Below are 23,731 nucleotides of genomic sequence, written 5' to 3'. Positions count from 1 at the left end.
GTGCTGAAGGTCCCCACAGATCTTTGGGGTCCCTTTAATTCTTGGGGGTCTGTGGGACTGCTCTGGGTGCTGGGTTCCCTCTGGGTCTCTGTGGGTTCTTGGGGTCCCTGTTGTTCCCTGGGGGCCCCTGTGTGTCCCTTTGGGACCCTGGAGGTGATGGTGTTCCCTGGGGGTTTCTTGGGTGCCCCTGTAGATGCCTGGGGGTCTCCTGAGAACTGGGAGACCCTGGAGTTCCCTGGGTGTTTCTTGGGGTCCCTGTTGTTCCCTGGGGATTCCCGTGTGTCCCTTTGGATCTCTGGGGGTGTTGGGGGTCCTTGGGGGTTCCTGTAGGACCCTTTAGGTACCTGGAGGTCTCGGGGATCTGAGTTGCATCTTCTGGACACTGCACAGTCTTATAGTGAAGGAGTGAAAGGCCAATGAGGTGTTCAGCACATTAAGCTGCATTCTTTTAAACTACAAATCAGAGTTTTCCCCTTCAGTAGATGAAGAATTTAATTTTTAGTGTATACAGGGTTTTGTTGGTGTGGGGTTTTTTAATTTACCCATTGTAATCTGCTTGTCAGGTACACAAAAGGTCGGGAATGAACCACAGAGTTGCAATGAGAAATCATTTGTAATCAACAGCTTGCACTTTACATGTCTTCGAAATTGGTCTGTGCCCCTTGCAGTGTTACAGCCTCTGACAGTGAATCACGTTAGCAGAGGAAGAAGTGCTTTGTGTGAGCTGTAGTTTCCCTCTCCCTGCAGCCTTTCCAGCAGCTTTTCTTCAGGGTCCGCTCTGTTCTGTGTGCCATCAACTCGTGTGACAACCTGTGGGAGGGGCCGGTGCGATGCGCTCAGCACAGTCTGGCAAATGAATTTCAACCATTGGCCCTGCTGTCGATGGAGGGGGGGGAAGTGACAAACGAAGGTTGGAGAAAGTGTCTTTGCTGTATCTCCCATACATGGGCTCTACTTGCACTGTCTTTAATATCTCAATGGTCTGCAATAGACAGGCTTTTGGGTGTAAATTTACTGTTCATCCATTGCCCTTCAGGTTGGACTCCATGACAGAAATGCACAAGGCTCATCGGCAGCAATGTGAGAAACGTCAGCAAAGCCGAGAGGACTCTGCCAAGGCAATGAAAGATTAGAAGAGTCTTTGGGGGTACTGGTGAACAGCATAAGTTTTTGCAGGAAATGCGAGGGAATGTCCAAGACTTGCTTGAGTGTTTCAGAGAAAAGGTAAGGATGCAAAAACATTCATCTCTTTAAAAAAACGAGTCTCGTAGTACCTGCCAAAGAGCACATTTTCCTCTGTTTTCAAACCCTGAGAACATACTACTCTTCTAAAGGTTTGGTCATTCCAGGATTGAAAAGAACTTCTCATCATGCTGAGCTGGTTGTCAGAAACTTCACAGTGTACGAGGTCAGTGACTTTAGATTGCCTAAAAACTTGCAGATTTTCTGTCTAGAGGACTTTGGTAGATACTCTGGCATTTCAAGTTTACTCAGATGCTGCTTTTTACTTTTGTTGGATGTCAGGTTAGCAAAAATAAGGGCTGAACTATGATCTTGTTAGTTTCTGGAATGTTTTGTGTACACAGTGACAGACTTTTGTCTTCTGTATTATTATAGACTTCCTTCTGCCAGGCGTCACTTGGTATTACTCTGCTCTGAGGGAGAAGAGTTGTAAAAGTAAAGTGGCTGTTCAGAGACACCCAGACTTGAAAATATCCTTCTTTCATGTGTATGTCCAACTCAAAAACATAATTAGTTTTTTCTCAAGATTTTCACAATGGTTGGATTACTTACTTTGTGGTAAATATTGTAGGAGCTCCTGAATATATTACCCATTTCTGTATTTATATATATATATATATATATATATTAGGCACACACAGGAGCTGTGGAATTCAGTTGGCAGTACATGGGCTGTTTCTCTGTTGTCTTCTGACTTGAATACAGTAGCACAGTAGCTTCTAAATATAGAACCTGTCGGAATGACCAAGCAGTTTAAGCTGCTGTTTGCCCAGCTCGGTGGGTGTGGGAGGGGAATAGAAAAGCATTCTGGGTGTTAATGGGGTAGATATTAATTGTCCAGTGTCCCTGGAATTGGGAGAGACCAGTCTGCAGTCCTGTAAAGTGAAGACTGTGTTGTGAACAAACCTGGGAAGTGTGAACCAGTTAGTTCATCCAAGTGATTGATTAGTGTGACTAATTAGTTGCCATTGATTGTTCACTGAGGAAGCCACACTCCTGAGTCTGACAGATTTTGTATAACCAGGAAAACATATTATTAAGAAGTTGTGTAACAATTTCAGTTCGGTTTGAAGGAGGGTTTTTGGCCTACCTAGCTCCACTAGTAAATAAATCAATCCCAGCCATTTGACAGCAAATTAACGAGCCTGGTTGTTAAATTAGCAGCAGCTGCAGTTGCTTTCCTACAACATACCCTTGCTTTGCTGGTAGTTGGTTTTTAAGGATTCTACACTTGGAAACTTTCTCAGCCTCCCTGTACCTCACCTGGCATTCCAGTCCGTTGAACTTGTAAGATGTGACTTCTGTCATCTCCTGCTTCTTAGGGGCATTCACAGAGTTTTGCTGTTTCAGGAGGAGGCTGTTGCTGTATTTGTCTGCACAGTGAGCTGCAAAAGCAGGAGCTGATGGGTCAGTCCAACTGGAGCATTTCATTTATTGTGACATTATTTGGCCAGATAATGTTTGGAATTCACTGCTTTTGGCACGACAAAGGTACCATCAGATTCAGAACCAGCAGCCCACGGGACACCACAAGGTTTTCTAAAATGGAGGTGGGAGGAGGAGGGAAAAATCAAGTAATCATTGTCAGTTTTTATTTCAATGAGATGCAGTAGGATGGTGAATTGTTGTTGTCTTTTGAGCGTAGAGCTGAATTACCTTCATCTGTTTGGCAAAACCTGTGCCCCTGACTGCTTCATATTTAGTGTTGCTGTTATTATTTATAATAATGTTGTCACGACCTGCTCCTGGGAAGGGGACGGGGGTAACCGAGTTTGTTTTTAATCATTGCCTTTGGGGTGGATTAAAGTGAAACGACACCATATGATCGGTGTTTATTTTAACAATTCCGTATAGTGTGACATAGAAAATAACCTTAGTGGGGGGGAAAAGATGCACAGGGGGAAGAAAGACAGGAGAAGGGTCCAGAACAGCAGGGAAAAGAAGAGGTGAGAGAAGGTGAGAATGGAAAGGTTACACAGTCACCGCCCGGGGATCCAGCGTTGCATCTCAACGGTCCTGCGGTCGGCGGGGTCGAAGAACAGAACCCAAATTCCCCAAATCACCAGTCCATTTTCTACCCTCAGCATGCCCTCTGCACCTCCCTCCGAGGCAGGGGGTTGTTTTCTGCGAACCCCCATATTCGCCGGAGGGCAGGGCAAGGGCTCCTCTTGCCTCTTCAGCCCTGCAGGAAGGGATGGCCCCAACTGCCCATCAGGGGTATAATGCAAAAGTCAAAAGCCTGCAAAGTTTCTTAGAATGCATAAATCATTAACCGTCAGTCTGACAGCACCCAGCCATGTCTGCATTCAATAACAATTTTTCTTTGTCGTTCTCGGTGAAGCTTCATTGGGGGCGGTGATTTTTATATAGTGGACAGGGAGACAGAAGAGGAAAGGAAAGGAAGGGAAGCCCCCCGTGCACGGGATTCCCCCCCTTAAGGAAAACAATTTTATTTCTCTGCTCCGTGAGTGGTAGTGGAGGGGCATTAAAGGATTTCAGTAGTTACAATTAAATTTCTTAACATTAATAACACAAATGAACATTAAAAAGTTACAAACATACAGAAATGCTGGAAATTATGCACACGTGACATTAATAAGGTTACAAACACACAAATACTTGCAAAATTATACATTAAAACATAGAGTTACTTGGGAGACAAATGCTTGAAGTTATCAGAAAGCATTGAGTTACTTGGGAGCTGGTGAAAGGCTTTCTTATATTCTCCTTTAGGCCTACATTTAGTTCTATTTGTTAAATTTAACCAAATGTGGTAGGCATTGTTTTTTAAGGCAAAGACAAATGCATGTAATGCATATTTGTTTGATTCCAAATATGCCTAAATACTTGTACTAACTCCCAGGTTACATTTGGTTGAGTTTCTCAATTGAGATATTCCAAAAGGACAAAATAAACTTGCATGTATCTTACACAATTTTACTAGCAAGTTGTTCATATGAAACAAGCAATTTTGGGAGTAGGGGAACACAAACACAATGTTTGTGGTAGGTTTTTACATACTGAAATTTGTTAGGATCAGAACATTTTCAAGACGAAGCACATGCAAACAACCCAAAAGAAAAATAACCAGCATAACTTTTCAGTCTTGTTGTTACTTCATGTTCTCAAAGGACAATGAGAACCAATCATAGCAGCTGTAGAAAGTTTTATCGGTTTCATGTAGTTTTATGTGGTTTCATTTCTTCGTCTGGCAGGTTTCTGTAAAAAAGGAACACATCTGGCCCACTGTGGACCTGTTAAACAGGTTTGTGGTGGGGCTGAGGGGACCACAGTGTTGGACTGCTGGGGGCAGCTGCCCTCAGGGGGTGATTGATGCTATTCCGTTTCTGATTCACGGTCCTTACTGCTGTATTTTGACTATGTTCTCTGAATGGCCTTGCTTAAATTCTGTTAGTTCTTCAGAGGGATACAGGGGTTTGTTAACATCAACCGGTCTGGGGTATTCCAAATTGATGTAATTCACAATTTTTCATTGCAAGCTTTTAATTTTTTTCTTCCTCATTTTGTAATGGTGAAGCAACAGATTTATTTCCTTTTTCCCCGAACTGCTTCACGTTCATCAGTCGACTGTGGGAGTTCTTTTCCTAATTGCTCCTGTAATTCCTTTATCTGCACCTTAAAAGGGCTCGAGCACTGCAGGGATGGCCCCAACTGCCCATCAGGGGTATAATGCAAAAGTCAAAAGCCCGCAAAGTTTCTTAGAATGCATAAATCATTAACCGTTTCAGTCTCTGACACCCCTGCACCTTCATGCCCTGTGGAACTCTGGCTGGCAGTATCCCAGTCTCCCTCATAGTCTGCATTACCCAGTTACCAGGTGGGGAGCGAGGGAAAAGCAGACATTGCTGCAGCCCAGTATCCTGGCCCATGTTCGTTCTGCAGCCTGCATGTTGTGCTTACATGAGCTGCCACCAGGACAAACAGTTCAGGTACCTTTTGACACCTGCTCTCTTCTTGTTTTTTTTTTTTTTCAGAAGTGTTTTCTTAACTACTAAGAGAAATTTTTTAAAAGGGAGTTTTCTGTCACCTCTGCTCTGATTGGAGAGGGAGGGAAGTGTAAGTCCTCTTCAGAGGGAATCCAGAGTATTTAATTAATTTGTTAATTTATTATGATTTACTTCATTAATCAAACCAGGGAAAATCTGAAATATATCCTCATTAAATTTAAAACCGTTTCTGCACATTGTCCCTTCTGCCTTGTCATTTCTCAGTGAGTTTCCAGGCTGACAAAACAAAACTCAGGTTAGTTAGAGACATGGTACAGAATTCTCAAGTCTAACTGTGTTCCCTCCTGACTGTTGCTGGTCCTGGTAAGCACTTTGTTAAGTTAGAAAAAATACAAGGTGCTCATAAAGAGATGTTTTGAATCCAGAAAGTATAATTTTGTAGTTCTGCACAATTGAACTGTAATTCCCATTGTACCCTGATCTCTGGGGTTTTCTTTTTGGTGTAAGTACAAGTTAAAATCCGTGGGGCAACAACTGTGAAAACAATCAGGTTTCTGCTATTTTAGGTTTTCATTCTATCGGTGACTGTGGGCTAAGAGAGTGAATTGGTTCATCTGGTTGAGTGTTTTAGAGTTTGTTTTGTGAGTGTATGATCCTTGCATACATGTTGCTTCTTGTATGTGTTGACTCAAATCTCTTTTTAGGTATCTAACTCAAATTCTCTTATTAGGGCAAGTGTCGAGATTTTGAAACAATGTTGTGGTTTGAATCCTTTGCTGTTTTACGACTGTGAAGAGCAGGAGCAAGTGAAAGATGAAGCTGATATTTCACTGTTGCCTACCATTGTAGAGCGAGTTGTTCTTCCTAAATTAACAGGTATAGGTTTGGAAAATGGTGGGGAAGGGGTTGTGGAATCTCGTGCTTGTTTGTGCTTTCAGATTTTACTGTTTTGTAAATAAATGAATGATCAATACCTGTATTTGAGTATGTTCAAGGTGGGGTAATTCTTTACTCTCTTACAGTGATTTCAGAAAATATCTGGGATCCTTTTTCTACCACACAGACATGTAGAGTGGTGGCAATTGTACAGAAACCAGTAGATGGATACCCCTCAGTGGTGAATGCAGAAAACAAAAACACACAAGTGAGTTGGGTTTTTTGCATAAGTTGGTTTTTTGCATAAGTTAAGGAATTTGAATATATTTTTACTATACTTAATGCTGGAAAACAGAGGAAGAAAGAGAAGTTTTCAGTTTATTTGATGCTCGGCAGCTTGGTTGTGAACAGTCAAGTATGGTGATAGATTAAGAGAAGGAACTCAGTGAAACCTCCCCAAAATAGATACTGGAGATAAAAAGATACACCAAATGTAAGACTTGTTGGTCTCCAGTTTTGCTTTAAGGGTCTGCTACAAATACTGTGTTTTCTTTCTTAAGATCTCTGCAATCTTTTCAAATGCAGTGCCTGGAAATTGGGTAGTTTTACTTTGCCTTCTGTGAGTGCAGCAACTGATGTTAAGAGTTCAGGCTTTAATGGAACCTGTCAAAGTTCAGATGTTTTCATTATTACAGGCTTCTTCCTTTAAGACTGGATGTGTGCTTAAATATGTGTGCCCTTACTGTTGGGCTCACAAATGTTCTTTATTGTTTTAAAAATCAATTTCCGATTTTTAACTACTAAGCAGTGCCTTGGACATCTAAAAATAAAATGATCTGTTTCAGATGCTTTTGAAGGCATTATTGCTAAGAATGAGGAGAACACTAGATGCTGATGTATTCATGCCCTTCTATCCAAAAAAGTAAGTTTACTTTCAACTATGGTGTTAGATTTTCCTTAGCAAGTTGCTGCCTTCTGTCCACAGTTAACAGGGTTTTTCCCAGTGTGGTTCAGTGCCTGGATACAGGACATCTTTTTGTTATCCTCCTGGTAGAATTTAGCAAAGACAAGAAGGATGGAAGGGAGTATTTATGGAAATGAATTGTGTGCTGGAAACCAGCAAATTGCAGACAGAGATGTGGTCTTGGTTGCTCATTAAGAAATCTCTTTACTTTGCAGCATCTTAGAAAACAAGAACTCGGGTCCATATTTGTTTTTCCAACGTCAGTTTTGGTCCTCTGGTAAGGTGAGTAAATACATCTGGTAAATGGTCTGAGACAGTGTAGCAATAAAATACTTCTCAAATTTGTGGAAAAGGGTAGATGGAAGCTGCTGTAATCTCTAAATGAGGATCCTTAGTCTTTGGTAATGCACTGTGAGGGAGACTGTATTCTGAATAGGTTTGCAAGATATTTTAAAATATTAAATATTTTTAAATGTTTGATGTGTTTGATCAACTTTCTGGTTTCAGTAAGTCTTGAAATGCCTATTTTCAGTTATTAGGAAACTTTCTCCAGTGGTATGGGATCCTTTCAAATCAAACTCTCCAGGAGCTGTCCATAGATGGGCTGCTGAACAGGCACATTCTTATGGCTTTTCAAAACTCAGAGTATGGAGAGGACAGCATGAAGAAGGCTCAAAGTGTAAGTAAAAGCAAACAATGTTTAAAATCACAGATTGCAATTAAAGGAAAATGTGGTTAAAACTTGAAGTTGCCTATAAAATCTCGGGTTTGGTATTTCCAAAGTTGTAGTGTCAGTGAAAAAGAGATTTTGTATTTTTTAACACACAAACTAAAGAAAGAAACTTCTCTGGCTTATACCTGTATTTCGTGTAGGTATTTTGTGGGTTTCAGTGTCACACTGCTTGGATTTCGGATACTTTTTTGGTAGTTTTCTCATTTTTTCACTCAGTTGGGTCTTGTCACCTCAATCTCAGCTGGCAGATTTCCCCAATCATGTTACATAGCTTGTAAGAATTTTCTTACATTGTATTTAACTTTCTTTTCCTGTTCTGCCTGGGTAATTGCTTGCTTTCCTAACAGTGGTTCAGTAATCTAAGAGGAGACAGGACTATTTCCCAGCTAGAAAACTCCTGTAGATACCTTGCTCACCTGGCTGATACAATTTACAGACACAGCATTGGTTGCTCTGATGTAGAGAAGAGAAATGCAAGGTAATTACCTTGAGTTAAAGCAATTGCAGTTCTTGTCATTTGTTTTATTTTGCCTGTACATGCAAACATGAGTAACTGTCTCCATCCTGTGGAGTGTCTTTGGAAACTAAAAGGAGACTTCCAAAATGTTACCGTGTGGTACATGGGGATATTTTTAAAGTGTCTGGACACAGCACCTACTGGAAATACTGAAACACTGATGATACCTGTTGTACCACTGCTCAGTGTCACAGACTCTTAAGGGGCTTTGTAAAATGGAAGGAGAGGGACTTTTTATATGGGCAGATCATGTCCACTCAAGGGGCAATGGTTCTAAACTGCAAGAGGAGATATTTAGGTTGGATTTTAGGAAGACATTCTTCCCTGTGAGGGTGGTGAGGCACTGGCACAGGTTGCCCAGGGAAGCTGTGGCTGCCCCATCCTTTTAAGTGTCCAAGGTCAGGTTGGATGGGGCTCGAAGCAACCTGGGCTATGGAAGGTGTCCCTTCCAAACAAAACCACCTTTTATTCTGCCAAATTTTGCAGCTACTGCATGTGGACTATTTCACCCTGTGAGCCCTGCTGATTCCTGCATAATGGCTTCTGAATTGCAAACTGTCTTTCCTATACTGTACAAACCTTCTGATTTCATTTACACAACCAGCTGGATGAACTTTTTGGCCTTAGATCCAAGAGTCACTTTGCTTGAGTCCCATAATCAGCTTAATTAGAAGTTCAGATTAGACACATCACTGCTGGCCTGTAATGGTTTGGCAACAGCACAGGAATAAAGAATCTTCCAGTCTTGTTATACTCTTGTGTATCAGTGTAGCAATTTGTGTGTGAAGTTCATTGAAATTTTTGAACTCTCTCTTTTGGTAGTCTGTGTCTAGGTTTGAAAGAACCTTTTTTACCAGGTGTAAGTACAAACTTGGTAAAAGTTTGTATTGGGAGAGAAACATGCAGTTAGCCTTATTTTCATAGGAAGTTCTAATTTAATTTCTGTCTTCTGTCCTGCCTTTTCCCAGCATGAAACAAATCTGCTGCTGTTGCCCTAATTAAGCAACTCTAATAAATCTGAGGCAGGAATATTTATGATATGGCTTTCATGATGTAGCCTTCTGTTGGGATATTAATCCATGTCATTGATTGTTCTACCCCTTTACTGACTTCTCCTCCCTCCTTTTAGGGAGCACATCCAGCAGGTCATAAAGCTCCTGGCGAGTACCCGAGCCCTGGATCACGACGTGACAGTTGCAAATGATCACAATGTGAAAGAGGTAAAGATTTTAATAGAGGGAAAAGAGACTTTTCCCACAACTCATTTTGAGCTTTAAAACCATTCCTGATGTGTAATTTATGTACATATGTAAAGTTTCTTAAACTGTATAGTATTGATCTTTGTTTTAATATGAAGTGCATTCTTATAGACAGCACCCTGAAAAATAAAAATCATTGACTTCATTTAAAACAAAAATGGAATCCCAAGATTTTCATCTTTCCAGAAGCCACCTTTTTCTCCAAGTTTCTCAAAATCTTGTTTACAAGAATACTTTGTGCCCATGATCAGTAGTCCTGTACTGCTGTTAATTGCTCCATGGTTACATGGCATGTGTATAATATACTTTGTGTAATACACTGTATGCAATTATTTATAACATCATGTTGCTTTCACACTGGGTATAAAGATGTATTGTTGCATTAAGCTTTTCATTTGCTAAAAATTACTTATTTTGACAATAAAATGATCGTACTGTTGGTCAAAGGAACTGGTAAAACATTCAACTGTGTGAAAATTGTGAGCTCAAGAGCACACATTGAAATGGAACCTGACCTTTAAGAAGCAGCTGGGCTGCACTCCAAGTGGAGCAGGTAAAAAGTGGTTTGCATTCAGAATATCAACTCAGAAGACTGTTTTTCAAAAGGGAACTCCAAACTCAATGCTGAATTATTTTAATACAGTCAAAGAATGAGAACTTGTGCTGATGGTGCACGTGTAGACGGCAGCACTTCCTGAAGTCCAGACACGTAAGTTGCTCAAATCCACTTTGTGTCCCATTTTGGGGTGGGGGGGTTGTGGTGGTTTTCAGGGTTTTGTTGGTTGGTTTTCTAATGTAATCCATGGAACCTGCTTCTTCAGATTAGTGTGGCTAAAGATGTCAAGAAGAATGAAGGTGAAAAAAGCTTGGAAGTACTTATATTTTAGTAAATATTCAAATGTTACACTTCCCACTAAATACCATATAAGAATGTTCTTTTAAAAAAACAAGGATCAAAGGTAAATGTAAAGAAACAAGAAAACATTTTTTAAAAAATCTGTTGATTTATATCAGAACAGTAGTGACTTGGTCTTGGGGTCCAAGGCATGGGGCAGCTGTAACAGCCTTGGGTTAAGAACTATTTCCGTTTGTGCCCTAATTATTTTTAGGGGAACTGTTGCAATTTGCATAAGGAATGCCATTTATGCTCATGTGATGGTTTAAATGAGGATGGTAAAAACATTTCACTTGTAACATTCACAGTTCCTTTGGACAGCGGACAGTGTTTTTTCTGAACTCTTGGGATTGATGGAGTACGCTCAGAAATGCCTGCTCTGAAAAGTTGTTTCAATAAACTCATCTGGTGAAGGAGTTGTTGGGGCTGCAACTCGGGAAGCTTTGTTCCTTTAGGAAGGGAGCAAAGGCAATTCCGTGGGTGCCGGCCGACTTTCCACATGTCAGCCCAAAAAGCTGCTGGTGCTGGCAGCAAACAGTCTGTGTGGGGGAGGTAAAGGTCGGGCGGCTCCTGCCTGGCACTGCTTGTGGCAGCAATTCATGGGGATGTTCTATTCTGAAGGTCGCGTTTGAATTTTGGAGGTGGGCTCCAGGAAGAAAATGACTTTATTTTTATTTGGAAATGTCAGAAACAGGATTTTGCTGAAGCTAAAGCAACTAGACCAAGGTAGGAATAGAGTTTTGGGGGAATTTCGGAGCTTTCCTGCCATTCCATTTGGTTTTGGGAAGTTTCATAGCCCGGAGGAGAGGCAGGGATGATGAGTGCCAGGTGTACAGAGGCTCACAAAAGAACTCGTTAGTTTTTAAGCACTGGGCAAAGACCTCAACGTGCGTTCATTGTTCATTGTCTTATCTCAGAAGTTCTTAAGCACCTTTGGAGTTTTAGCAAAACACCGTAAACTCTTGGTAAAAAGCCCTGTCTTTTGTCAGAAGAGGGATGAAGGCATTAAAGCCAGACAAAAACAGTCGTTTGCCGCTTGGTCCCTGGGCGTGGTACCTCTAGTTCTCTGTATAGTTCTGTGTAACTTGTGAAGTGTTGTGTCTCCTGTCTTTGTCCTGGCAGAATGGGGGAAAGAGGTCTCCTTGTGTATGACTAATAGCCTAAAGCTTTTGAGATATTTTCGTAAGACAGGACTGAATGCACTTCGAATAAAGTGGTAGGTCTGCAAAAGTATCTTCTGGTGGATAAAACTTTAAAATTTTCTAGTTGGGAAACGTGTTGTTTCATTTTACCTTACACAGCTGTCGTCGCAGAGGAAGTGTTCACATATATTATTCTTAAATAATTTAACACATAAGTAGTCACAGTATGTAAAAGAGTAAGTATTCTTGAAGACATGAGAAAGTCAGCAAGCTGAGAAGCATTTAAGACACTTACACGGATTCTTTACCCGAGTTAGCCCTGGATAACATTTCAGTAGTAGCTGTCGTCCAAAGAAAATGCAGTAAAATACAAGCCAGTCGTGTTTGGAAGTGAGGTACGTTTGTGTTGGTTTGTGGGGGTCCCTGAGAGGGAGATGTCGGCCCTGTGTGTCACTGCGGGCGCTGGGGGGGTCTCTCACAGGACAGGGGGTGCCCGATCCTCAAATAGCACTGGGAATAGCCCTGGGAATGTCACCTCCGTGTCCCTGGGCAGGGCTTGTGGAGAGCTGGGGTTTGGGGAGGGTCCTGCGGGGTGGGGATGTGACTTTTGGGGTGTTTGGGGACACCCAGGCACGGTTCGGGAAGTGGGTCCTAATGAAGGGGGTGTTGGATTTGGGGGCGTCCCAGGATTGGGTTTTGGGTGATCTGTGGAGTGCCCCCAAACAATATGTGGGATGCCCAGATCCGTGGGATGCCCAGCACAGTCTATGGGGTGCCCACTGGAGTTATAGGATGCCCAGACCATTAAGGTGCCCAGAATGCCCATGGGGTGTCTTATTATTTATGAGGTGCCCATTAGAGTTTTGGGGTTACCCCAAACCATATATGGGGTGCCCAGACCCTTGGGGTGCCCCAGCACATCCTGTGGGGTGCCTGAGAGAGTTGTGGGGTGCCTGTTTGAGTTATGGGGTTCCCAGCACTATGGAGTGACCATTTGAGTTACAGGGTGCCCAGACCCACGGGGTACCCCAGAAAATTTATGGGTGAGTATGGAGGGGACCCCATGGGGGCTCTGCGGGGGAACCCCACGGGTTTGTATGGGGGGAACACTGCGGAGAAGTCTGTGGGGACTTCATGGATGGGAGAGGACGACACTTAAAGGGGCTGTGGGAAAAACGCACGGGTGGGACTGTGATTTAAAGAAAATCTAGATATTAATGGTAAAGCAAAATTTTATTACAGCTTGCCCATGGCTGGAGAGTCACGCAGGGAGCTCATACCTAAACAAAGTACGTGTCTACCGTGTACAAAAATGGGGTGATTTTTATACAGGTGGTTTCAAATATCTATTACAGACAGTTATTGGTTTAACACAGTTTTTCTAATATAAGAATTTTATAGAAGATAATTTAAACAAAAGCTGTTCGGACTGCCCATTTACCCAGGTTTCTGCCCTCCTGCTGTGTTGACGAGGTGTTAACAGCCTTCTCTTATCAGCTCTTTATTCAAGCAAGCCAACTGAATCCAATTCCAATCCACCTAATTCCCTTCCATCCAAACCCTTTCTACCCCACCCATTCGACCCCATCCCATCCCAATCCCATCCCACCCCATCTCATTCGACCCCACCCCACCCCATTCCATCCTATCCCAAGCCCATCCCCATTGTCCCAGCCCCACTATCCCAATCCCACTGTCCCCCGGCTGCACGGGCAGTCGGTCCCTGTGCCGCGCTCGCGCTGCCAGCGCCTGGCCGGGGGGTCCCGCGCCTTCCCCCGCATCCACATCCTCCCCCGCGCCCGGAGCCGCACCGCGGTGAGTGCGGACAGGGGACGGGACCGGGGACAGGGGCGGGACGGGGGGACAGGGGAAGAGAGAGGGGCAGTGGGTGCGATAGAGGGGACAGAGGAGATACAGGGGGTGAGAGTGGCTGGTGGGACAGAGAGGACGGGGGGACGGAAAAGTGTGATAGAGGGGAACACGGTACGGGAGGTGCAGGGGATGAAAGGCGGGAAGAGGGGGAGAGACGGGTAGAAAAAGGTACGGGGGGAAGGGAAGGACGAAACACGGATGGGGGGAGACAAAGGGGTAGGATAGAGAGGCGACTGGGAGGACACGGGGGGATAGGATGGGACAGGGGTGGATAACTTAGGGGGCAGGGGGGACAGAGAGGAGAGAGGACAGAGGTACAAGGAAGGAAAGGAAAAACGGGGGGACAGGAAGGACAGGTAAATAGAGGGGAAAGGAGTAGATGGAGGAAAAGAAAATGTCCTGGGAAGGGACTAGGGATGTCCTGGGCGAGGGAAGAGTGGAGTAATGCACGGCCCTGCGGGGAGAGGGGTGTCCTGGGGAAACCGGGGTACTGAGGTTAAGGCGATCTTGGAATATGAGGACTCCTGGGAACAGGGGTCATCCTGGGGACAGAAGTCACCTCAGGGCCACGGAACAGTGTGGGGGAGTAGGGACCCCTTTTGGTGTTGGACACTCTGGGGACAGGGGACACGGAGGACAGGGGGCTTTCCTGGACACTGGACAATGTGTGTGTGCCTTCTCTGGTGCCGGGGGCTCTCCAGGGACCCTCAGATGTGTGTGTGGACCCTCTGGAAAAAAAAGCATCCACTTTGCCCCAGCCCCGGTGCCCCCCCGTTCCGTTCCCCCCTTGCCCCGCTATCCCAGCAGTTCTCCCCTTTCCCCCCGTCTCCCCGATCCCAGCAGTGCCCCCCAGTGCCCCTGCAGGAGCTGTGCCTGGTGCCCGATCGCTTCTGTAGGGGCTGGAGAAGGACACGGGGATGGTACTGCCCCCGGGAAGCCACTTCGGGCACGGGGGGGCACCCACCTGGGGTACGGAGGGCACCCAATGTAGGGTACGGGGTACGAGGGGCAGCCAAATGTGGGCACAGGGTGTGGGGGGATACCCACCTGGAGTACGGGAGCATCAAAATGTTTGAGTATGGGGTGGTGGGGGGCCACCCAAATTTTGGGGTCCCGTTGGGGTAGGAGGTTTTCGCAGATATGATCCAAGGTCCCCTTGGTTGCGGATCCCGGCTTGGCGCTGCCCACGGGGGGTCCGGGTGCCGGTGCCGGACCTCCCCTCCTCGGGGCAACCGCGGGGCTGGCAGGGGCCATGGCCATCCCGTACCCTCTGGATGAATCCCGAGGCTGGGCGCTGGATGTGGCCGTGCCCCGGAGGGAGTTGCGGGACGCGCGGGGCCGCTGCCGCCCCACCGTGCTGTGCGTGGTCAACCCCGGGGACCCCACTGGTGGGTATGAGGGGGAAACTTGCGAGGTAACCCCATGGGAACGTATGGGGGACACTCCACGGGTGAGTACGGAGGAGACCCCATGGGGGTGTCTGCGGGGGAACCCCACGGGTTGGTATGGGAGGGGGGAACACTGTGGAGAAGTCTGTGGGGACTTCGTGCATGGGAGAGGACGACACTTAAAGGGGCTGTGGGGAAAAACGCACGGTGGGACTGGGGCTCTGTGGGGGTCCATGACAGGACATGGGGTGCCCCCTGGGTTCCACCGGCTCTGTGGGGGTCCCTGAGGGAGCAGAGGTGCCCTGTGGATCGAAGGGACAAGGCAGGTGCCTCTTGTGTCACTGCGGGCTCTGTGGGGGTCCCTGAAAGGACAGGAGTGCCCCGTGTGTCACTGAGGGCTCTGTGGGGGTCCCTGAGGGGACAGGGGTGCCCCGTGTGTCACTGCGGGCTCTGTGGGTGTCCGTGAGGGGACAGGGATGCCCCGTGTGTCACTGCGGGCTCTGTGGGGGTCCCTGAAAGGACAGGAGTGCCCCGTGTGTCACTGAGGGCTCTGTGGGGGTCCCTGAGGGGACAGGGGTGCCCCGTGTGTCACTGCGGGCTCTGTGGGTGTCCGTGAGGGGACAGGGATGCCCCGTGTGTCACTGCGGGCTCTGTGGGGGTCCCTGAGGGGACAGGCAGGTGTCCGGTGTGTCGCAGGCGCCCCCTGGTGGTCACCGAGAGGCCGCAGGAGTCCCCAGGGGGACGCGGCGCCGGGCGGGGCCGCTCTGTTGCAGCTGGTCCCATTTTCCCGCCCGCCCGGGGGGCGGTCCCGCCGCTCCCCTCAGCCCCGCAGTCCCGCCCACCCGTGAGGGGCTCAAAAAAAGGGTTTGGAGTCGCCTCAGGTCGGATTTTTGGCATTTTCAGGAGGGAGAGTGCGTTCGGGAGCAGCGTGAGAAACAGTACGGCACAGAGGCAGAGGGTCTGTCGGTAGAGATGCTGGGGAACACCAGAGGAGACAGAGAACTTCGTACAGGTAAAGCTGAGGGAACTTTGCAGCTTCAAATACGGGATGTCTTGAGGGAAAACGCCAAGAACAGACTGACGATCTTTGAGGGAAAAACTGAATAGAGCACATTTTGAGGTGAATTATGAGATGTCTTGACAATAACAGAGGGGTTTTGAAGAAGGTGCCCTGAAGGGTCCCTGAGGAGCCAGGGGGGTCCCCGGGGGTCCGTGATGGTGCCCTGAGGGAGGCAGGGCGGCCCCGCTCCTTTCCCGCCTCAGGCAGGGCGGGGGCCGCCGTTCCCGCAGCCCTCAGACAGGTCCCTGAGGCGGCCGCAGGTGAAAGGCGCTTTGAAAAGGTGGATAAAAACTTGTGAAGTCTGTCTGGGGGAGATTGTGGGCTGTTGGACACAAAAGCTGAGTGAGGAGCATTTTGGGGGGGTGAAACACGGGTCGCTGTGCGTGTCCCTGAGTGGGAGGTGGGTGTCCCCTGCATACCCCTAAGAATCTGTGAGGGGAAAAAGGGTACCCTGAGGGGTAAACAGGCGTCTCCTGTTTGGGCCCCGCGCCCGGAGCTGCCGGGGTGAGAGGAGACAGGGGAGGGACTGGGAAGGAGACAGGGAGAGGGAGGGGCACAGCGAGTGTGATAGAGGGGACAGGAGAGACAGGGGAGTGCGACAGAGGGGACAGGGAATGAGAGGAAAAAAAAGGGACACAGGGTAAGGGGTGGGACACTAAAAGGAGCGGGGGCGTGCCCCGTGTGTTCCCGGGGCTCTGTGGGGGTCCATGACAGGACAGGGGGTGTCCCCTGGGTTCCACCGGCTCTGTGGTGGTCCCTGAAGGGGCAGGGGTGCCCTGTGGATCGAAGGACAAGGCAGGTGCCTCTTGTGTCACTGAGGGCTCTGTGGGTGTCCCTGAGGGGACAGGGGTGCCCCGTGTGTCACTGCGGGCTCTGTGGGGGTCCCTGAGGGGACAGGGGTGCCCCGTGTGTCACTGCGGGCTCTGTGGGTGTCCCTGAGAAGACAGGGGTGCCCCGTGTGTCACTGCGGGCTCTCTGGGGGTCCCTGAGGGGACAGGCAGGTGTCCGGTGTGTCGCAGGCGCCCCCTGGTGGTCACCGAGAGGCCCCAGGAGCCCCCAGCGGGACGCGGGGCCGGGCGGGGCCGCTCTGTTGTAGCTGGTCCCATTTTCCCGCCCGCCCGGGGGGCGGTCCCGCCGCTCCCCTCAGCCCCGCAGTCCCGCCCACCTGTGAGGGGCTCAAAAAAAGGGTTTGGAGTCGCCTCAGGTCGGATTTTTGGCATTTTCAGGAGGGAGAGTGCGTTCGGGAGCAGCGTGAGAGGCAGTACGGCACAGAGGCAGAGGGTCTGTCGGTAGAGATGCTGGGGAACACCAGAGGAGACAGAGAACTTCGTACAGGTAAAGCTGAGGGAACTTCGCAGCTACAAATACAGGATGTCTTGAGGGAAAATTGAGGTAAAACGCCAAGAACAGACTGACGATCTTTGAGGGAAAAACTGAATAGAGCACATTTTGAGGTGAATTATGAGATGTCTTGAGGGGTTTTGAAGAAGGTGCCCTGAAGGGTCCCTGAGGAGCCAGGGGGGTCCCCGGGGGTCCGTGATGGTGCCCTGAGGGAGGCAGGGCGGCCCCGCTCCTTTCCCGCCTCAGGCAGGGCGGGGGCCGCCGTTCCCGCAGCCCTCAGACAGGTCCCTGAGGCGGCCGCAGGTGAAAGGCGCTTTGAAAAGGTGGATAAAAACTTGTGAAGTCTGTCTGGGGGAGATTGTGGGCTGTTGGACACAAAAGCTGAGTGAGGAGCATTTTGGGGGGGTGAAACACGGGTCGCTGTGCGTGTCCCTGAGTGGGAGGTGGGTGTCCCCTGCATACCCCTAAGAATCTGTGAGGGGAAAAAGGGTACCCTGAGGGGTAAACAGGCGTCTCCTGTGTCCCTGAGGGGTGTGAGGGACACAGTGAGAAAAAGGTGCCCTGAAAGGTTCCCCAGGGTAGATGTTGTGCAGTTGGAAGGGTAAAAAGTTTTGAACTTCGGCATTAGACTAAAGCAGGCTGTTTGACTGGGGTTATTGAGAGGGTAAACCATGAGCTAATCTACAGGTATCAGTTTTGGGAGAAATATGAGGTAAATGTCAGGGACAAAATAAACACATTAGAGGGATGTTAGCATGGGGTGATCATTTTTGGGGGAAAATCAGAAGAACTTTAAGGAAACACATAGGCAGCATTTTTGTAGCAGAGAACTTATGAGCAGGCAAGAAGATTAAAGTATTAAAAAGAAAGAGGGTGTTACTTGGCTCTGCTGAATTAGCATTCATGTAGTTGATTTCGTTGTACAAAGTAAAACTACAGGTTGAGTAAAAAAAGATTTTTATGAAAGAAAATTATAACCAAAAAAGTACTCGATGAGTCCAGATAAGCGAAAATGTCACAAAAATAACTGCTAAGAGAAAATTTTTACTTTTATCAGCAAAGGCATTTATTGACAACGTTGGAGACAAGGCAGTTCATACTGGGCAAAAACTTGCCTAGCTTGTTTATGGAAAATAAGCTTTTTTATAGTCTTAAGTCTATAGTGAACACCTTCTAATTTCCATATTAATGACTAGGCGGAGTCTTGGGCAGAGCTTTCTTTTGGCTTCGAATTTGGGTTGGGGTCTCCTGACTTCATCCCTCGGGGTGGTCTTGACGCGTCTTCATCACTGCTGGACTTTTGCCTTTCTTTGTTCGATGACAACATGGGTCTGTAAAACTCGTAAAACCTTGGCTGTAACTCTACAAAATCCTGGCTCTTTACCACCTCATCCTATAGAAATGTCTAGGTCAGTGTAATATGTGACTCCTAACCTTGCTACACTGGGCTCCTGACAATTTGTACTTGAACATGGTGGCTCTAGGACTTCATGCTGTTCAGTGGCCTTGCTGTGCAAACAACACTTTGCAGAGCAGAAATAGAAATTTCACAAAACTAGGGGCTTTTGGTCTCTTTTCTCTTTCAGTCCCCCCAGTGTTTCAAAGTGTTTCAAAGTGTACAAAGTCTTTTGTTCAGTTTCAGTACTATTGGGGTTTGATATACATGTGTATTGCTGGTATCACTTACAATTTTTGTCTTTATTGCTTTATTTGCACTATAGCTACACACTGAGCAGTGCTAGCAAGAGTATTGCTGTTGCTGTAGTTATGACTGGGGGTACCAGGGACTTAAATAGCTTATGAGGCAGTGGGCAAATAGCTTATAAAAATGCTTTACCAGTGGTGGGTTTTTACTCGTTTAACTTTGGTTGAGACAGTTTCAATGCTTTCAGTATCATGTTTAATTTGCTTTAGCATGTGCTGAGGTTTTCTTAAGTGCCCCAGCATTTCTTTAAACAGGTGAATATCTGTGCTAGTTCTGCAATTCAGGTGTATCATGACACAACGTATAATCACACAAAATTCTAACATGTACACAGCTATAGCTCACATAAAATACATACACTGCTAAAATACTGAATAAAGTCTTTAGACTGTGGCTATTTCAAAACAAAAGTTTGTGTTAAAGTCATAATAGTTGCCAAAAGTTAAGCAATTTGTGTCGAGTGAAATTTGAGGGTTGTCGGTCTTACGGGTTCTGAGGTTTATTTTTTTCTTAGGAGTTTTCAGGGAGGGTTTTCTTTTATCCAGACTGCTGGGAACAGGGTTAGCAACATTTGAAACAGTCTATTTCATCTTTCTTGTAGTGGGTCTCCTGAAAAATTCTTAACATACACAATCACTAAAGGTACATAAATACAGTTTGCTAACACATAATGTTATTTTATTTAATAGAATTTTAATAAATTTTCTTGATTGGTTAATTTTGCACAGGAATGTTTCTGGTCACTTAGGAAAGAGATCCGTGAAAACTAAAAGGTAACAGAAATCTCCCCCCCCGTTAGGAAATTAAAAGTCAATTTGCTGACTTTTACTTAATAGGCATCTTTTGTTTTGCTGCCGTGAGTGCCCCCAGAAACAGGACTTGGAGCCCAGTTAATGTAGGATAAGATAAAAAGGTACATTCTTTAATGGCCAGGCTTGGGGCTTTTAGGAATACATGATGACATCTTCGTGCTGCCCCCTTCTTCCTAGAACACTGATTTCCATGGTTTTTATAATATTGCCCACCCAATGCCCAGTTTACACATCTCTCAGTCCAGCCCCAGTCCCACCCCTGTGCCATCCCCCAGGATTTGGGGACTGGGGTCACTGGGACCCCCTGTTCTTCATCAGTTCTTTTTCCTCGGGCTTTGGAGTTTTTCCAGTGTTCTTAGACTCAAGGTTGTTGATTTATGTTTGGTCTTGTTTTGCAGACCTTTCTGATAGTTGTCAGCTCTTGTACCTCGAAGAGAGCCTAAATAGCTAAAAGAATTTGAGCTACTGATCTGTGGTAGGGGTTGGGATGTATAAACAATGAACATGAGCTGTTACAAGTATGAACACTACATTTGCTACAGTTACAAATATTTCTAAAATCTATAAAAATGAAAAATCAGAAAACCCCTTTGGCATCAGTTTATTGCTCTTTGTTGTATTTTGGTTCTAGTATTTGGGTTATTTCTCAAAGATGTTTTCCATTGAAATGTAACTTGTTTTATTGTTGTGAACAGGTTTGGCTTTACTACTCAGGTTTTTAATTTTTAGTGTGTTTTTTTCATGCTCAGTTTTGCAAAGTGCTAAACTAACTTTTTATGTAGTAACTAATTAACTTTTTTGTTACTATTATAAATTTTGTATTTTTCTTTGAAATCTGACTTTTGATACAGTATCTGTTTACCAGGTTTTTGTTTGTTTCTGGAACTAGGGCTGCTATTTGCTTTTCATGGTTTTAGCAGCTTGTTTTGCTTTAGCATTGGCTTTTATGTCACTTACTTTTTGCACACTGTTGCCTCTTTGGTGGTCTTTTCAGTACATAATGGCCACTTCTGATGGGGGTTTTGGTGCTTCTAACAATTGCAGAATTTCTTCAATACATTTTCTTTGTGCAGTTAAAAGTCTTTTCTCTCTTTTTTTTACCTGCTCTGTGAGCATGTGCGATGCCACAGACATATTTAAAGTCAGTCCAGATGTTGATTTTGCCAATTCCAGAGCTCAGGTGCTCTCAGTCTTTCCTTCTGGGCTGAAGTTCCTGAGGCAGAGGATTTTATTCAATTCCCTTGTTTCACAAAGCTGCTACTGGCAGAAAACCAATTTTCTGCTTCTAGGAGTGGTTCTTCTTCAAGGTCTGGAGGGCTGGAATAAACTTCTTCCGTGGTCTCCAGGCAGTCAGGTAGAAAAGGTTCAGCTCTGGGTTCACCTTCTAGGAATGAAGCTGGTTGACAATGTTGGTTACTTGAATAGGTATGAAAGTTCCTGGCTTCGTCTGTGTTTATGATCACTGCTGCTCTTTGCTTTCAGGCAGCTGGGCCAGCTTTTGCTCACTTCATCTAATTGCTTGGAGAAGTGGCTGCTGGCTCTTTGTCTGGCTCCAGCTGCTGTGCCAGGGCCTCCAGGACTGTCTTTGCTGCTCATGCCAAAGCAGCCAAAGGGGCTTCCTCAGGTCAGGTAATCCCAACGCCGGAGCCCTCGGGAGTTCTGGCTTTAGCTGCTCAAAGGCCTCATTTGCTGCAGGGTCCAGGTCATGTTGTCTTTAGCAGCTTTTAGTAGGTTATACAGCAGTTTTGCAATTAGCCAGGATAGCTTGGTATTTCAGGAACTGAGAGAGTGACAGTCAGGGGTTACCCTTCTGCTCCAGCACTGCTGGCACACCGACCTGTCATGGCCAGAAAGGCTCAAAGATCTCTCACTGTTCGTGGTTCAGGTGTCTGGCAGTGGCTTCTTCTTTTGCTGTTCTTGGGGAGCGTTGTCTTCTAGAAACTCTGTATCTCAGGTGTAACACTTGCTTCTGTACCAGCTGCTTTTTCCTGGTGAGAGACTTAATACTTATTTAGCAAACTTGCAGTCCACAGAATAAACTCTTCCTGCTTTTCAGTGGTTATTAATAAGTTACACAAAAGTTGCAGACGCAGATTTCTCCTGGTGGGCACTGCTATTGGTTTACATTTTAAAATCTTTGAGGTTATGTTGTTCAAGTTCGCTGCTGTGAGTGGTGTGTTTGTTTGGTGTTTTTGTCTTTTTAGCAAATATATTAAAGCTTTTTTTATTTTAATGCAAATACTTTCTGACTTTTTGCTAAGGAAAGGCAGAAAGGAACATTTTTAAAATTTAATACTTTTTGTTTTCAATTACTGGGTTTGTTTCTGGCTGTACTTCTATTTAGATGAGGTTTGCTTGTTTTGACTTACCTGGTGTGTTGGTAGCTCGGACTCCCGATACACTTAATCTAAATTTGATCAATATTTTGTTTATTCTGGTTTGGTTTTACACAGTTTATAGCTAAACTTAAAGCTTTCTTTTCTTCTTAAATTCAGTTTTACTTTGTTTAAATTAGATTACAGCTCCTAGATTTTTAACAAATCTTTGCCCAATGAGGGTCTGTATAAATTTGGTAAATAGAAAAAACTGATGTACTCTATTTGCTTACTTACGGGATTTCAAAAGAAAGTTTTTTCTGGTTGACCAGTAGCACACCTGTGACTTGAACACATTTAGTACTTTTAACAAAAACTGTAGTTCCAGTGTCAAGCAGCAACAGTTTTTTCTAATGTTTATATTTTTCTATTGGAGTGTTTACTACAGTTTTAAATACCACCACATCTATTGCATAAAACCCTTACATGTATTAAACAATTGCAAAACAAACATTTTAACTTTAGGTTTTATTTAGTGTGGAATGCTTACAGGTAATTTTTAGGCACTGCCACATTTTGGCTGGGTAATGCCTTCAACAACATGGTCTTAGATGTTTCAGGTTTTCAGTGACTTTTCTGAAAACAAATAAAACAACACAGAAAACAATAACTTCACACAAAACTCTTAACTTTTCTTTAAAAATAAGACAGACACTGAAAACTTTCAACTTTTCTGAAAACAGAACAACAGCAATTTGTTCAGCAATTTGTGTCGAGTGAAATTTGAGGGTTGTCGGTCTTACGGGTTCTGAGGTTTATTTTTTTCTTAGGAGTTTTCAGGGAGGGTTTTCTTTTATCCAGACTGCTGGGAACAGGGTTAGCAACATTTGAAACAGTCTATTTCATCTTTCTTGTAGTGGGTCTCCTGAAAAATTCTTAACATACACAATCACTAAAGGTACATAAATACAGTTTGCTAACACATAATGTTATTTTATTTAATAGAATTTTAATAAATTTTCTTGATTGGTTAATTTTGCACAGGAATGTTTCTGGTCACTTAGGAAAGAGATCCGTGAAAACTAAAAGGTAACAGAAATCTCCCCCCCCGTTAGGAAATTAAAAGTCAATTTGCTGACTTTTACTTAATAGGCATCTTTTGTTTTGCTGCCGTGAGTGCCCCCAGAAACAGGACTTGAAGCCCAGTTAATGTAGGATAAGATAAAAAGGTACATTCTTTAATGGCCAGGCTTGGGGCTTTTAGGAATACATGATGACATCTTCGTGCTGCCCCCTTCTTCCTAGAACACTGATTTCCATGGTTTTTATAATATTGCCCACCCAATGCCCAGTTTACACATCTCTCAGTCCAGCCCCAGTCCCACCCCTGTGCCATCCCCCAGGATTTGGGGACTGGGGTCACTGGGACCCCCTGTTCTTCATCAGTTCTTTTTCCTCGGGCTTTGGAGTTTTTCCAGTGTTCTTAGACTCAAGGTTGTTGATTTATGTTTGGTCTTGTTTTGCAGACCTTTCTGATAGTTGTCAGCTCTTGTACCTCGAAGAGAGCCTAAATAGCTAAAAGAATTTGAGCTACTGATCTGTGGTAGGGGTTGGGATGTATAAACAATGAACATGAGCTGTT

At 45.4% G+C, this 23,731-nt stretch overlaps 1 protein-coding gene across 1 annotated transcript; it reads left to right on the top strand.

Moving 5' to 3' along the window:
- Positions 1-1,042: 1,042 nt before the first annotated feature.
- Positions 1,043-9,504, top strand: LOC139669192 (PAX3- and PAX7-binding protein 1-like). Its single transcript, XM_071549639.1, has 8 exons — positions 1,043-1,224; positions 4,458-4,507; positions 5,941-6,086; positions 6,233-6,354; positions 6,932-7,008; positions 7,266-7,332; positions 7,583-7,729; positions 9,430-9,504. The coding sequence occupies exons 1-8, from the start codon at positions 1,180-1,182 to the stop codon at positions 9,502-9,504; spliced, it is 729 nt and encodes a 242-aa protein (XP_071405740.1). The 5' UTR covers positions 1,043-1,179.
- Positions 9,505-23,731: the final 14,227 nt, after the last annotated feature.

The sequence above is a fragment of the Pithys albifrons genome, chromosome 3, assembly GCF_047495875.1.
Source record: "Pithys albifrons albifrons isolate INPA30051 chromosome 3, PitAlb_v1, whole genome shotgun sequence".
In the NCBI taxonomy this organism is placed as follows: domain Eukaryota; kingdom Metazoa; phylum Chordata; class Aves; order Passeriformes; family Thamnophilidae; genus Pithys; species Pithys albifrons.
Note: the sequence above shows the minus strand (reverse complement) of the source record. Positions and strands in the feature narration are given on the sequence as shown.